The 14,804-nt window shown below is 27.5% G+C and overlaps 2 protein-coding genes across 2 annotated transcripts in view; both read left to right on the top strand.

Annotated features, from left to right (window-relative positions):
• Positions 1 to 170: 170 nt before the first annotated feature.
• LOAG_07480 (hypothetical protein) lies at positions 171 to 1,139 on the top strand (the record flags this gene model as incomplete). The annotated part of the gene is made up of 2 exons (XM_003143013.1): positions 171 to 350; positions 849 to 1,139. The coding sequence occupies 2 exons, from the start codon at positions 171 to 173 to the stop codon at positions 1,137 to 1,139; spliced, it is 471 nt and encodes a 156-aa protein (XP_003143061.1).
• Positions 1,140 to 9,496: 8,357 nt separating this feature from the next.
• LOAG_16826 (hypothetical protein) overlaps positions 9,497 to 14,804 on the top strand; it is a 19,978-nt gene continuing 14,670 nt past the window's right edge. Inside the window, exons 1-2 of the mRNA XM_020449485.1 lie at positions 9,497 to 9,515; positions 10,282 to 10,377. Coding sequence (XP_020306972.1) covers positions 10,318 to 10,377 — 60 coding nt within the window. The 5' untranslated portion in view covers positions 9,497 to 9,515; positions 10,282 to 10,317. The remainder of the gene's footprint in view (positions 9,516 to 10,281; positions 10,378 to 14,804) is intronic.

Raw genomic sequence — 14,804 nt, 5'->3', positions numbered from 1 at the left:
AAAGTAAACTTTCTAATGGTGGTAAGTTTTGTGTTTCCAATTAATTCTTCCCTTTTACAAATTGAATAAATGATATTTTATTCTACAATCACTGATATTATTCCTCACTTTCAGGATTCTTATCATTAACTCATCATATTCGATCACGGAATTTGTCTTCACGTGCAAAAATGCCCACTACTCCTACAGTAACACTTTCACCAAACATTTCAAAAGAAGGCAATTTATTACCTCAACAGTTTCGACATTCTGTAACATCGTTTAGAAGAAAAGAAGATGATATAAAATGTGCGAAAATCGGTGAAATGTTATTTACTTTTAAACGACGAATGGACGAAGAAAATGGAAAAGTAAACTTTAAATAGCTAATGGCTTTTATGTAATGAATTTAGAGCTAATAGAAGAAAGAAAATGCATTGATGTGATAATGATTGTCATTGATGTGATAGTGATTGTCATTGATGTGATAGTGATTGTCATTGATGTGATAGTGATTGTCATTGATGTGATAGTGATTGTCACCTGGATGATATAATATTTCTCATCATTTTAGTCAAATTCTTCTATTTGAACAAATGAAAAGTATAAATTATTTACTGGGAGAATTTAAGATATATTTTAATTTCAATTTCAATTATGCTATCTTAGTGAAGTTAACATGGATTTCTTCCTCCTTCTATTTGCAATAGTGATAATAAAGAGGAAAGTAGCTGAGAGAGAAGTCAATTTTCATTTGGAAAGTTGAGAATTATTCAGTTAATCTATTCTTCCCAATTGAAGAATGAATAATTTCGTCCATTTAACAGGATATTTCTAAGATTTTCAAAAGTTTTTTTTTTCATTTTCAGAATCCAAATTGCAGTAAAACAGCACAATCAAATTTTGCGTCAATGTTGAATAGGCCTGCAAATAGCATCAGTAATTCGTTGAGGTCATTGAATCCAGATCAATTACGACTTAATTATGGCAATGAACAGATACAGGGAAGTAGAAGATCGCTAGATCATAATATCATATCGGAGAGACAAGTGCTTCAATGTATGACACCAAATACAGATTCAGGGAATGAATCCGGAAATGTCACTTTAACCACGTCGTGTAGGAACAAAATTTTACCATTAATTTCTGATGTTGTTTAAGAGAAATAGGATTGTCTTTTGGGATGTTGAAAATTTCATTAAAATTTATGTTCAGAAGGGTAGGCAAAGGAAAGTTGAGAGAAGGCACAGATAATTTTAGTCCCGGAAAAAGGAAGGAAAAAATGAGAAAGGTGAAATTTAATTCAGTGAAAAGTAGATTTTCTTTCAATTTAAAATTTCAAAACTTTGCAAGAAAAAGGAACTTCAGTCCTCTTTCAATGCTAATCGTAATAATTAGCAACGAAATGATATGACATAAGTGCTTTTTAGCCATTTTCAGGACTTATTATATACTATTTTAGATACATTCCACTTAAAATTTAAGAAATTTTACAAAAACTTACATTTGTGCCATTGTCAAATCGGCTGTGTCAGCGATACCAATCGCTTGTTACAGCCAAAAATCGGAATTTTTTTACTTCAAAAACGGTGTGCTCCGGTACGAAATTGTTTTTGTCCGTATTGCCGAAATTTTAGGACTGATTTTTTTTAATATTTATTATTTTCAGATTTATTTTTCATTCACTGTAAATTATTTTTCATTCAGTAAAGCTTTCTGTAAGGACTAAACCGCTCTTAGCAATTTTTATTTATGTTGCATTACACCATCGCAGTAATAACATTCATGTAACCTAAAACGGATTGAAATTTTTACTTCTTTAAGCCTCATATACTCCAGGATTACAAGGGTCAAGCGTAAATAGAATGAGTTGACCTTTTGGAGGTTATAACGAATTACTACTTAAAGTTTCGATGACATTTCATTTCTAACAATATAGCATTGCTAATACCATTTAAGCTTTAAATTTCTTTCATTACTCTTGCAGGATTTGGTCTACAAACGTTGCATGACGTCATACGTATACTTAGTCTATGTAAATTATTACCTATTAGAAAGTTTGTTTAAATATGGCTACAATTATTTTATATCAGTGATGCTTCAGAAAAATCTCTTCACAAGATGATAGTCAAATTTGTCATTCTTTTAGATGCAAATTAGTTCTCAGTTTAAAATGTACTTCCTGATTATCAGTTCATGCATAATTTCAGGTTACCATTTAATTATATGATAAGAAATAAAAGAAAATGAAAACTCGGATTGCTTTATCAAAAGGCAATTCTAATTTATGAAGTAAAGATTTAGTCTCAAATGATTTCCATCCAAAATCAAGATTTTTGGAGGAACTTTAAAGTTAAAAAAAATCTAAAGAACCAAGACTAATTTAGAAATCGACCACTTGATTTTAAAATGCTACAGCTCCTTCAGACTTTCAGGAACTTCAACTATTATTTGAATTCAAATAGCTCTTTGAAATGCTTTATTCCAGTTAAAATGCAACTAATTCAATCATTCCAAGAATTTCATTTTTGAGATTTTTTCTTCTGGAACATTTCCGGCGAAAGCACATGAATTCCAAAAGTATGACAATTCCGAAGAAATTATGTCATCCGTTTTATTTTACTTTTTTCTACATGCAAAAATCACTTTTAGAAATTTAACTGTTTTTGTTTTTTATGAAAGCATAGGTTCAGGATTAGCAAATCATATAAATGAGTAAAGCAAACAACGAAACAAATAAACAAACGAATAAACAAGTAAACGCATAAGTAAACAAATAAACGAAAAACAAACCAACAAACAAAACAGAAATCAGTTTTAAATATTGCAAAAAAATTAAATGATAATTATTAACTGATGAAAATGGCAGAATGAAATGAAAAACGAGTGACATATGAAGAAAGGCAAAGGTCAACATTTGTTATCACCATTCAATTCACAGGTATTTCTTAAATAATAAATATCGAAATTATAACCAATATTACTTCTTCTTTCGATGCTTCTTTTTTTTTGTTTTTATTTTAAATATTCAATAAATTGGTTAAATAATAACATCAGCACATATTTTGAATCTCTCCAAATGCTACAATATTTGAATTATTTATAATTGTTTGCTTAGCAAATACAATTAAAGACGAAAAAATTTGTTTTTAATAACTTTTTATTACATATCTTTTTATCAAACCTAAATAGATTCCAAAGTAAAACAAATTTTTTTGCATATACAAAGAATTTTAATGTCAAATGTGAATATAATTTTATATGTAACATGGAAAAAATAAGTAAGAATTGAGTAATTCAGAGAATTTTAGAAATTTTTGAGTTTAAATAAATAATTTGCATAGAATCAATCAATAAATCTGTTCTCAAAATTCACCGTTTGAAACTTTTTCGTTCATTCATGTTATCAATGAAGCATTGAACTTCTTTCATTCCATTTAATCTTCCCTAATTTTCTTGAATTTGCCACAAAAAAAGATTCTATTGATATTATAAGAGGAAGATTGATGAAGCGGAAGCTGCAATCGATTCATTTCTGAAATGGCGCAATTTGAAATTGTGAATTAATGAGCAACAAATGTCGTCCAATGTTTGTTGCATTTTTGAACGGAAGCTTTATCTGCCTCATTGTTTATTACTGGAATGATTTTCAAAATTTAGCCAGATTTGAAAATTTCGGAAATAATATTGGATTTGAGTCGTTTGAGATTATTATCGGGACATAAAACAGGAAGTAGAAATGTAAATTTCTGGCTGCAAAATTTTCAAATCCTCATAAATGGAGCTTAATTTACAAGTGGGTGAAGAAAACGGAAAGTAATTCTTTGTCATACTTTTCATGAACAATTTAAATTATACTTTTACACTTTCAAATACCAAAATACCAACTTCTCTTTCTTCCCTGCTTTTTCATTTACAGCTGTTCTTGAGGAATTGTTAGCTTTATTGACAAAGAAATTTCCAGTCCCAGTGAAAACATTTGATATAATGAAAGTTTAAAAATGTAAAAAGTATATTCTAACAGACGTTCTCCCCGAGGAGTGCTTGCAACGGCAATAGCTGCTTGATAATTATGCGCAAATGACAAGGAAAAAACTTGTTCAGTTCAGTAGCATGAAAGTTATTTTACTTTATTTTTAAAATTATAAAAAGTTGCCAAGTCTGGAAACAACTGACCACTGGTCATTCACTGTTTACACACAATTAAACGACTTCTGTCAGTAAATTAGAGTTGATGTATGAAGAAAGAAATTGTAAGTTGTAAATTCCTAGAAGTGTAAAAAATATAAGAGGGCAACTGAATATCATTTAAATTAAATGAATATTACTTAAATAAAAATTTAAACAACTAATTGGCTCATCATCATGGATAAATAAATTAACATAAAAAAGGTTGTGCAATAAATTTCAGCAAAATTGAAAAGTTTAAATTGATTTGCAATTTGACCTTTTGTCCTTTCACCTTCTTTCCCTATCATTACTTAGTTAGATTTATATATTATTTATACTTGAAAACTTTTCCCAAAAAGTTTAAAATTTGTTCTCAAATAGGTGAAAAAGCTATAAAATTGGCAACGATAGTATAAAAAAGTCCCAAAATCCCAAAGAAGAATTTTTATGAATATTCTTTTAGAAATGAAAGTTACCAGAAAAGGGCAAAGTAATAGAAGGAAGTTAGTTTAAAATTGAAAAGAAAAAAAGATCAATGACTGAGGAATGAAATATATGGTGTGATTTATGGCCTGAAATTCGACTATTGGGATTTGATAATGGTTCCAGGTTCCAATATCATTGAGTGCATATCTGATGGATAAATGAAGATTTGATATGAAAGAGTGACAAGAGGGGTTTGTCAGATGCAAAATGGAATATAGGGCTATAAGGCTAACATTACTAATAATAATAAGAAAAAGCTTACAGACTTATCGGAAGTAAATCTATAAGCCTGTATAGACTGTGATAAGATTTCTGGGACAGAAAATACTGTAAGAGTCGAATATTAATAAAAGTAGTGATGAAATTTTTTTCTCATAAAATATGAATAAAATAATCAAACGATGAAGGATTAGACCTTTTAATTTGTCGACTTTTTTTTTCCTTTGCTAAATAATGACTCATTTCTTTTTTGTAATTTTCCGTTTTCCACTTTCTACCTTTCAATTTTCATCCTTTTTTTTCTTGCCTCTTCCGCAATTTTGATGCAAATGAATTCATTAATATCAGAAATTTGATTCTATTTATATGAAAAACTAATGATAAATTTAATGATAACTTTTGACCGTTTTGTTCATTATTATTTCCGAGGATTATAATCAAAAGCTGGCTATTCATGTTACAAATTGAGTGTACTAAATTTTACATGCAAAATTTATATCTGTTAAATTATTCAAATATACAGCAGTTATTCCCATTTTAATGCGCTATTTAGCAAATGTCGCATTATGTGTCGTCCTTGTATAGTTGAAAATATTTCGCTACCTCATCCATCAGTTCTTTATCCTACATGTAAATATTTGTGAAGTTTTTATTCTGTAAAGATGTCGACTGTGTCGCGATCGTTTCCTGCTGAATTAAATATTTCCATTATCGTTAAAACTATATCACTCTTTTTTTTTGTCACACTTCTGAATCTTTTATTTTAACAATTTTGCATTGTTTTTCTTTGATAGATTCGGTTGATCTTCTGGATTAGTAAATATTGAATAAAATGGATAGTCTGATAGCTTTAACTTCAATGATATCCAAATGATTCATACCCGATTTATTCTCAATTGATATTTCGAAAATTGTCATTATTCAAAATCTTTTTATATTCGTTATTCCCGTTTTTATATTATCATTATCATTATATATTTTTTCTTATCAATGTAGCAAATTTTAACTATGCATATGTTGATAATCAACTCGAAAGATTTTCTTCCAATTATTGATGATATCATTGATATTTTCATATGTCCTACATTTGTCACTAGCTGTACATTTTTTTTTCCTCAATTTTGCTCTGATCCGACTTTCAACTGAAACGAAAGTTTCCATTTTACATACCAGATGTATTACAATGGATTCTTGAAGTTTTTCATTCCCTTCAAATTATTTCTCTATCATTTTTTTTTTTTGCTGTTTGGCATAAATTAGAATTAATAATTGCAAGGGTAGTTTGAACAGTTAAAAGAATAGCGAATTAAGGGAAGAGAATATGAAAGGGAAATGACCTGTTGAATTGTCAATTCAAATTGGGTCACTCAAGATAATTAATAGTCCATTCACATTTGTCATAACAAATACAAGAACATTTTAAGAGCTGTCAATTCAGAATAAAAGTGCAAAATTCATTCTTCCTATGAAATGAACTACTTTTTTTTTTCTTAAAATCAATAATTAATAAATGCAAAAAAAATCGTACGAAATTTTATATGGCAGAAATGAGAAAAACTATCATGAATCAAATATTATTGGCGAAAAGTTTGATTGTTTTTTTTAGGATTTAAAGTCTTGAAATTCTGATAAAAAATTATGCAAATTGTATTGATTTTTAAAGTAGAATGAATGATAATGTTATCATATCTTATTATCAAATATTGAGTAGTAAATTCATTTCAAAACTGAAATGAAAGTGTCAAATATTAATAATTATCAGCGATTCAGGACAAAAATGTAAATTTTTTGTGAATATATAACTAACTTTTACATTTGTTAATAATTGAATGGTAATTTGAACAAAAAAATAACAATCATAATGCAAATAAATCAGAATTCGCTTTGTTAAAACATATTTCATATCTTTGATCAATGTGGCATTTAAATGGGTACCGTTATTGGGTAGCAAAAAGCTTAAAGAATTAAAATGATATTAGAAAATGTACAATCTGATCTTTAACTGATACGATGAAATCAAAGGGGACAGTTTGGGAAACAAGAAATTTGATAGTACACGCAAGTAGTTTACAACGGATTGAGAATTGTGTTATGGTAGTAAACCAATGAAGAGAATGTGATCGAAACAACATGGTCAAAGTGATGCAAGTATAATAATTTTTACAATATTTGCTAATGTGAATGAATGAATGAATGAATGAAAATGGTGTAAATGTATAAGTTATTCGTTTCGATGTCTGTAATTTTGCCAAAGGATGTGATTTGTTGTCTCTTTTAAGTTAGAATTCCCATCAGATGTGAATGCATGCATCTTTCGATTTCGATCAATTAATTTAATTGATTTTGTCAATTATTTGTACCCGCAATGGTTTGATTTTTTGTATAAAAAAATGAAATGAAATTTGTTGTTAAATTTCAGCAATATTTTCTTTACAGAGAAGTTATATTCGAAGTTTTCAGAAATCATTTGTGATTTTCGCTTTGCTTCTATTTGATTTGTCTGATTATTTATAAATTCACACACCATTTCATCACAATCATCATCGTATCTTTCACACATTACAGTTTAAATTTTCCATGTTGATTCATTTGAATGCAGCCCTCTCGATTATCTCCAATTCTACTCTATGTACAATTTACCTCATTAAATTACTCTAATATATTTGCTGATCATTTGCTTTCTTAGAGAATGATAACTTATCCATTTCAGATATTAACTATGTTTGTCACAAGTTCGTTTATTCAACTACTAATTTAATTTATTTTTAAAATTTAATTCGAATTCCAAACTTTCTTTTTTGCATTATTTAAAAAACTTTAACTTCCTATTTTTTCCTACATTCATTTATATCAAATATGCATAAAATGCATACCATACTGCATATTCAACAATAATTATTGCTACCAATACGTTCCAGCAACATATAATGTGTTTTGAGAAGAAATTTTTGAAAATTTTTCAATTTTTTTTTGCTTCCTTTTCTTGAATGAAAATTTAAAGATGAATATCTGAGAGAAATTCAATACTTTTTCTCCATTGTGTATGAAGAAATTGAAAAAGGAGAAAGAAATAACCGTAGGAGAATGTTACTGATTGAACGATTTTCTCTGCTAAGAAATTTTAAAATTATTAAAATGACTAAATTTAGCAATGAGATAGTTTTTTTTTGCCTGTACGATATTATCATAAATTGGCTGTCCACTTGAGTTACGCTAAATCTTTTTTCTTCCCAATTCTTTTTTTTTTTTGTTTATGTTATTACTAGTGTGACATTTTAATTTACAAATACGATTGTATCAGAATGATCGTCATAGTGGATAAAAATGTTTTGTAATTTCATTTTTTTTTAAAATAGATCACTACTTGACGTTCAAAATTAATCCATCTCATTAAATCGTCATTTTCAATTTAATTCAAATGAAGAATTGCCCTAAAAATAAAAATTCTTAGTTTTAGAAAAATTTTAAAAACGTTTCATAATGTTTCTACAAGATTGAAGATTAGCCTTAATAACTGTCTATAAAAATTGACCACTAAAATGACAGCCTTTATATTAATACTAAACATCTGTGAACTGTCTGGCATCTTTCTTTTTCAAAAGATCTAAGATTGAAATCGAAATATAAAAGTTTTATGGATTTGCATGTGAAGATTAACAGCTTCCTTCTTATCACTTAACATGTCTTTTGATCGCATTTTGTGATAATACCATAAATGGTAAAATCAATTATTAGTACTGCAATAAAAATGTCATGGCAATCATTAAATCAATGTTTACAAACCTTTTGAAATTCATTTCGGTTTGGTAACTTTTAACATAATTGAAATCATAAAAATTAATCGTTTTCCTACAAATGTGTTACTTGTCATTGTATCTAAAGTTATCGGTTAACAAAAAAAAAAAAGGGAGGAATTCAAAAACTTGAAGTTTAATGGTTTAATGCTTTTATTTTGAGAAATTATCATGATGTATTATTAAATGAAAGCTTTTGGGCTTGAATGGATAAATTCAAAAAGTTTTTAAATTATTTGAGTTGCATCCTTTCTTCGACCAAAAATGCCAAACATTTAAAATTTTCTAGATTCATAATTAATATAACAAAAGAAAAAATGAATTTAAAAATTTGATTAACGAGATTTAATAGTTATGTAAAAAGACAATCATCGATGAGAATACGATAAGAGAATGAATTAAATAATATTTGGAAAATATTGAATGCCTAATTTATCCATTGTAAGAGCATACACATAACTGTCATCAATGATGAGGATTATTAATATTTAGTAGGACTGAAATGTTGATCATTGATCCTCTTAGTTACTGAATTACATCTCATTATCAACTAATTCTGTCATTTTAATTGATATTTATGCCTGTCATTCCAACAATTGTAACTAATTTGTAGTGCTATTTCATTATTTATATAATTACATACTTTGTTTCAAACACTTTTTTATTCCTATTTTAAATAATAAAATTTTATACCTAGAAACGAATGGAACTGTCGATACAGTATTTTGATTTAAAATTGCCAACAATATTTGACAATGAGTTGCTTGATACTGTCACTATAACAGAGCTATCATATGACTGTAACAAATATATTAATAGTTATGTTCAAAGATTAAATTATTCAAATATATTTCATTCGATGTTTAGGTAACATTTTGTTGTTTAATTTAAAATATTATTTGTTAATAAATGAAATAACTAATAAATGTTAATTAGTGATTAAAAGATACTTGTAATACTACTATTAATAAACTATTTGATAAACAATTCCATTATTTCACTTATTATATCTTCGTTTTTTTTTCCTGTTAGCTTTTAGCAAAAAATGTTTACAAATGTTGAAGAATTTAAAGTTAATTTTTATTGTGAAACAAATAAGTATGAAAAGGAAACAAAAATGTAACATTGAATTGTAATACAATGAATTTTGAAATTTTTAAGTATCTGAAATATTTGAAATCATTTTATTGCATTCTTTCAACAATTCGTTCTTTTCCTTCGCTAAACCTGTACTTTTTCATTTTCTAACAAAATTTTCGAGTGCACACTATATATATACCATTGATATCATTTTTTTTTTTGTCATTTCTTTAATTCATTATACAACTTTTATTTCGAAAAATTTCGAATCGAATTGAAAATAATTTCGTTTAATGGCAAAAAATTTATGAAGTAAAGGATGATAACGGTGAGTAGAAGATTTGGGATTAACAAAATCTAGTTCTAAAAGTTATACTTAAAATTCCAATCTCAATTTAAAGCTTGTTTTTTCGTTTTTTATTTTTTATTTCTTATTTTTGGTTAGAATTGAACTTTTACACTTGGATGAGCTTGTTGATGATAGGAAGCGCAACCGTCATTAGGGAAAATCATCAACCTTAGCAACCACAGATTTTTATCATTTTGATTTCAGAAGCAGCTAATTTGCACTATCACAGGAATAGCATAGATGGAACAAGTGTCACCGAAAGTGGAAAACAACGCCAGACCAACTGTTGTTAACGGACCGGTAAGTAATGATGTGTTTTGCAGAAAGTTTCAGGAGTTTTTGCAGCAGAAAATTTTAGGCTTCAAGCTCCGAACCTTGTTTTTAAAAACTGTCACACTGCAAAATCACCTTGACGATTGCAATAAGAACAATCAAATTTTGTATTGATATAAATGAATATTCGGGATAATTAAACGGCGGTAACGGACAATGAAATGTTGCAGAAAGTTTCAACAGTAAACTATGGAACTAATTTTAGGTACCAGTGAGGAATGTGAGATTGGTTTCTGGTTCCCATTTCCGGTTAGCCTAATAAATTAATACTAGCAATCAACCAATGGATATGCTTCACGATGACTCGATAAATTCATAGATGAAATTCCCAAATTATTGCTTATGCATAAATTAACGTTAAGGAAACACTCAATGACCAGTATCTTCTGCCACATGTTGATTTTTCGAGAATTATCTGAGGGAAATATTCATTCCATCCCTCAACCATAAGGGACATTATATTTATGACTTTCCATTCTACCAGATGTCATCGTATCTTTTATGGGAGTATCGGCGTCAGTTCTCGTAACATTGGTGAAATTTTTGCGGTTTCTTTTCCTTTTCTTTCTTTCAATTTAACTTTGTTTGGGTATCAAAAAAAAAAAAGAGCTTAGACATTTACTGACTTCTAACTTTACATTTTATTTTAATATTTGGTAAATTTAAGAAATTTGGAATTCAAGAACTCTAAGATATTTGAAGATTTAATCGAAGTTATTAGCAGATGGTAACATTAAAATATTTGGACAAAAGTTTTTAATTTAGAAAATATGTTCAAATTTATTTAAGAGATAATAAAAAAGGGATCAATATGCTCTAAACAAAATCACCCAATAGTCGAATATTCTAAAAGCCAATCAGACAATTTTAAAAAAAAATGAAATTTAGCAGGGATTTCGGCAGGAAAAGGTGAGATTTAATAGGAATTAATTATTTCATTTTTAAATTTTTTTTCTATTCCCAAGTATTTGAAGTAATTTTTAAATGAGATAAGGCAAAAGGAAGAAAGAACAAAAGCTGCGATCCTTTTATTTCTCTCATAATAAATACAAGTTTGAGGAAAAAATGGCAGACTTTTGAAGATGATTGATACAATAAAGAAGCGCAATTGTTTCTTCCTTTTTGCGCCTAACTTTCTTCTTCACTTTGTAATTTTTGAAACATAACTGTATGATTAATCTCCTTTTAATCTATCATAATGCATGCAAATAAATGCATGTTTAAGCAAACAGATGCATGCTTAGGCAAACAGATGCATGCTTAAGCAAAACTATGTGTTTAGCTTGCTCGCATTTGATATTAATTTATAAACGTTTTTTGAATTCATTCCCAATTCCATAAATTTTTTTCGAATGAAATATGTGCTAGAAAAAGGGAACAAAGAATTCATTTAAAATCAAAAATGATTGTGATAGCAATCATTTGTGTTAGATTCTAACAAATGAAAAAATTTTCATTTTAATATCAAACAATTATTCTTAAGCTGTTTCCTCTTTATTTCCAATAATATTTCTCGATAGTTTCATTTTATCATCTAATTATTCAATCTCTTACACTAAACACAATCTTTCTGTTATCAAAATGCGTCAATTAAATTAAATGACAAAATATTGTAGGATAAAAGGTAATGAAAAGAGAAAAGAAAGAGACAATTAACTGATAGAAGAGGGAGGATATGGATAATCTTCTGCAAAAGGATAACAATATTAGCTTTTTTATCTGCTATTTCATTAGAATATAAAATATATGGAAAGCATAAGAGTTATACGGTATTTTCCTTAAAAAATAATTGAACTGAAAATAAAATCAAATTGTACCACCAAATGTTATTTCGCATATGCAAGAAAAGAGACGAATGAGTGAATGAATGAATTGTTTTCACATTTTTTTTTCCTTCCATCTCTTAGAGAATTCTGTTGATAAAACAAATTCGAAATAGAATGAATTAAAGTTCCAGAAATAAACAAATAAAATTAGGAAATGGAATTAGGCCTTCCTCATAAAAATTCATTAATTATTGGACTTAAAAGGCTGTTTTATTCATTTCGTCAGGCACTGTCAACCTCATTCCTATTATTTCTTATACTATCTATTCGATAGCTATAAAATGCTTCTTGTAATTTAAAAAAAAAAAAGAAAAACTTTTTTGAATTAAATAGGAAAAAAAGCAGTAAATCTTAGTGACGTAAGCAAAAATTGAGCGATTAATTTCGATGCTAAAACTGAAAACCAATCGTTTCGTTTTTTTTTTTTATTATTAAACTGTAAATTTCAAAATATTTTGTGTCAGTTCATTTGTTACTTCGTATTTAACATTTCATTCATTTTTAATTCTGGACTGGAAAAAAAAAGGAAACGGAAAAAGGAAGAAAAAAAGCCTAAAAAAATTGAACAAAAGAAGATTTAAATTTGAAAATTTCTAGTTGTATTTAAAATTTTTGAAAATGAAAAATAATTTCAACTGAAAGTGCAGAGTGCAAAATACATTTTAAGGTTCCTTTTGAAAAGAAGAAAAAAGTCCATTCATTTTGGAAAGGGTATGGAATGACTTTTGTTTGATGAATCATGCAAAGGAGCAAAATATCACCAAAGTTTACCAAATACTAAAAAAAACTTTTTTTTTTTGGGATAAAACAAGTAAGATGGGTAGTGTAGTAATCTATGTTGAAATTTATGTTGTAAAGGAAATTTTGATCAAAATCGAATCAACCACACCGGAGATGGAACCAATGAACGAACATTCATTTTTTTATTTTTCTTTTTTAACTTGATAATTTGCCCTTGAAAGTGTTTGAATGTCTGATAACAACAAAGAATAATTTCATTTTTATCACCAATTTCTTTTTCTCATTTTTTTTTTTTGTCAGAAAATGTATTTATTTCTCATTGCTTGTCTTTAAAAATGTTGAAAGTTTGAATGAAATTGCATCAATTTTTCATAGCTTTTTTCAATTTGTGGCAAAATTTTTTCCAACGTAAAATAAGAAAGAAATGAAAATGCAATAGAAGAAGAAATAAAAAAAATGAAAAAGTGTTTTTTGATGAAAAAAGCAAAAAAAACCTTTTAGTTACCAATTATTTCAGTTTTAGTTTTATTTCATTTTAAGTTATTCCCTTTATCATCTGAAAATCTTACTTAAGCTATTGTCATATATTGATCCTTTCTGTCAATCTCAAAAAGATGATAATTCGCATCTATCCACACCTGAGAATCTTAATATCACAATATTTCAAATTCATTCATACCTGAGAATTTTATTGAAATATTATCTCACATTCATTCTATCCTTGCAAATTTTCCTTACAACAATATTATCATGCTTTTTTTACTTTTTTTTTTAAAATAACTTCATTTCAGTAAATGTCGTAATCTCATTTAGTAATGATTATTAAAAGCTAATGGATCATTTTAGTTTTTCCTTCCACTTTTTTGTTGCTTTTTATTTTTATTGAAATACGATAAGTAGCTGGAAATGGATCAATGTCACCTAAATGTCCCAATTTCATTCCCTCTTCTTTCAGAATGTTTTTTGATGCTTAATTTTAAATTTAACAAAAATAATTGTTTTGTTATTTCTTTTTTAATTTTTGTTTTTCTGCTTGTGGTATATATCAATTCACTCAATTTCGCAGCAATTAATTAATGTTTGTTTCAAAATTTCGTACGGATTTTTTTTTTTTTTGATGAAATGTTTTTCATCAAAATTTGATTGATAATACTTTAATGCCAACATCATCAGTCATACAATGCAAGAATCATTGCAGAACTTTACTTTCCGGATTACAATGTTAAGATGATTTATACGGATGCTAATTAATGAGGAGGGAGGAGAGGAGGGGCGGAAGGAGAGACGAATATACAAAGGGGTTGGAAGATGAAATCGATGATGAATTTCGTTTTCTGTCGACAAAGCATATGGGGGAAATAGGCGACATCATTCACTAAAAATGCATCTATACCTTAGACACTTTAGGTAAATTAGTTCAAGTTAATTATTAAATTACAATTAGATATGCATGAGTTAATTGGAAAGTTTTGACATTTTTTCCCGTTTATTTGTTAACACATTTGTTTGTTTACACACTTTAACTAATGTTTGTTTGATTGAAAAAGGATTCAATCTGAAAAAAAAAACTTATCATTTAGCAAGTCTGAAATGATTTGCTTTACATAGTAATTATCATTTTCACATCAATTATTTAAAATTTTCGAAATTTGAAAATGATAAAGCACCAATGATCAGATTGATTGTTTTCCTTTCCGTCATTTATCAATGTAAGCACAATTGATAGTTGTGGAAATCAGATATATCACTTCGATCCTGATAGGTTGAATAACTTTTTACTAATATCGAATGAATAATTCCACAAAAAAAAAAAAAANAAAAAAAAAA

The sequence above is a fragment of the Loa loa genome, assembly GCF_000183805.2.
Source record: "Loa loa unplaced genomic scaffold supercont3.22, whole genome shotgun sequence".
Taxonomy (NCBI): Eukaryota; Metazoa; Nematoda; class Chromadorea; order Rhabditida; family Onchocercidae; genus Loa; species Loa loa.
This window is presented reverse-complemented; position numbering and strand designations above follow the sequence as displayed.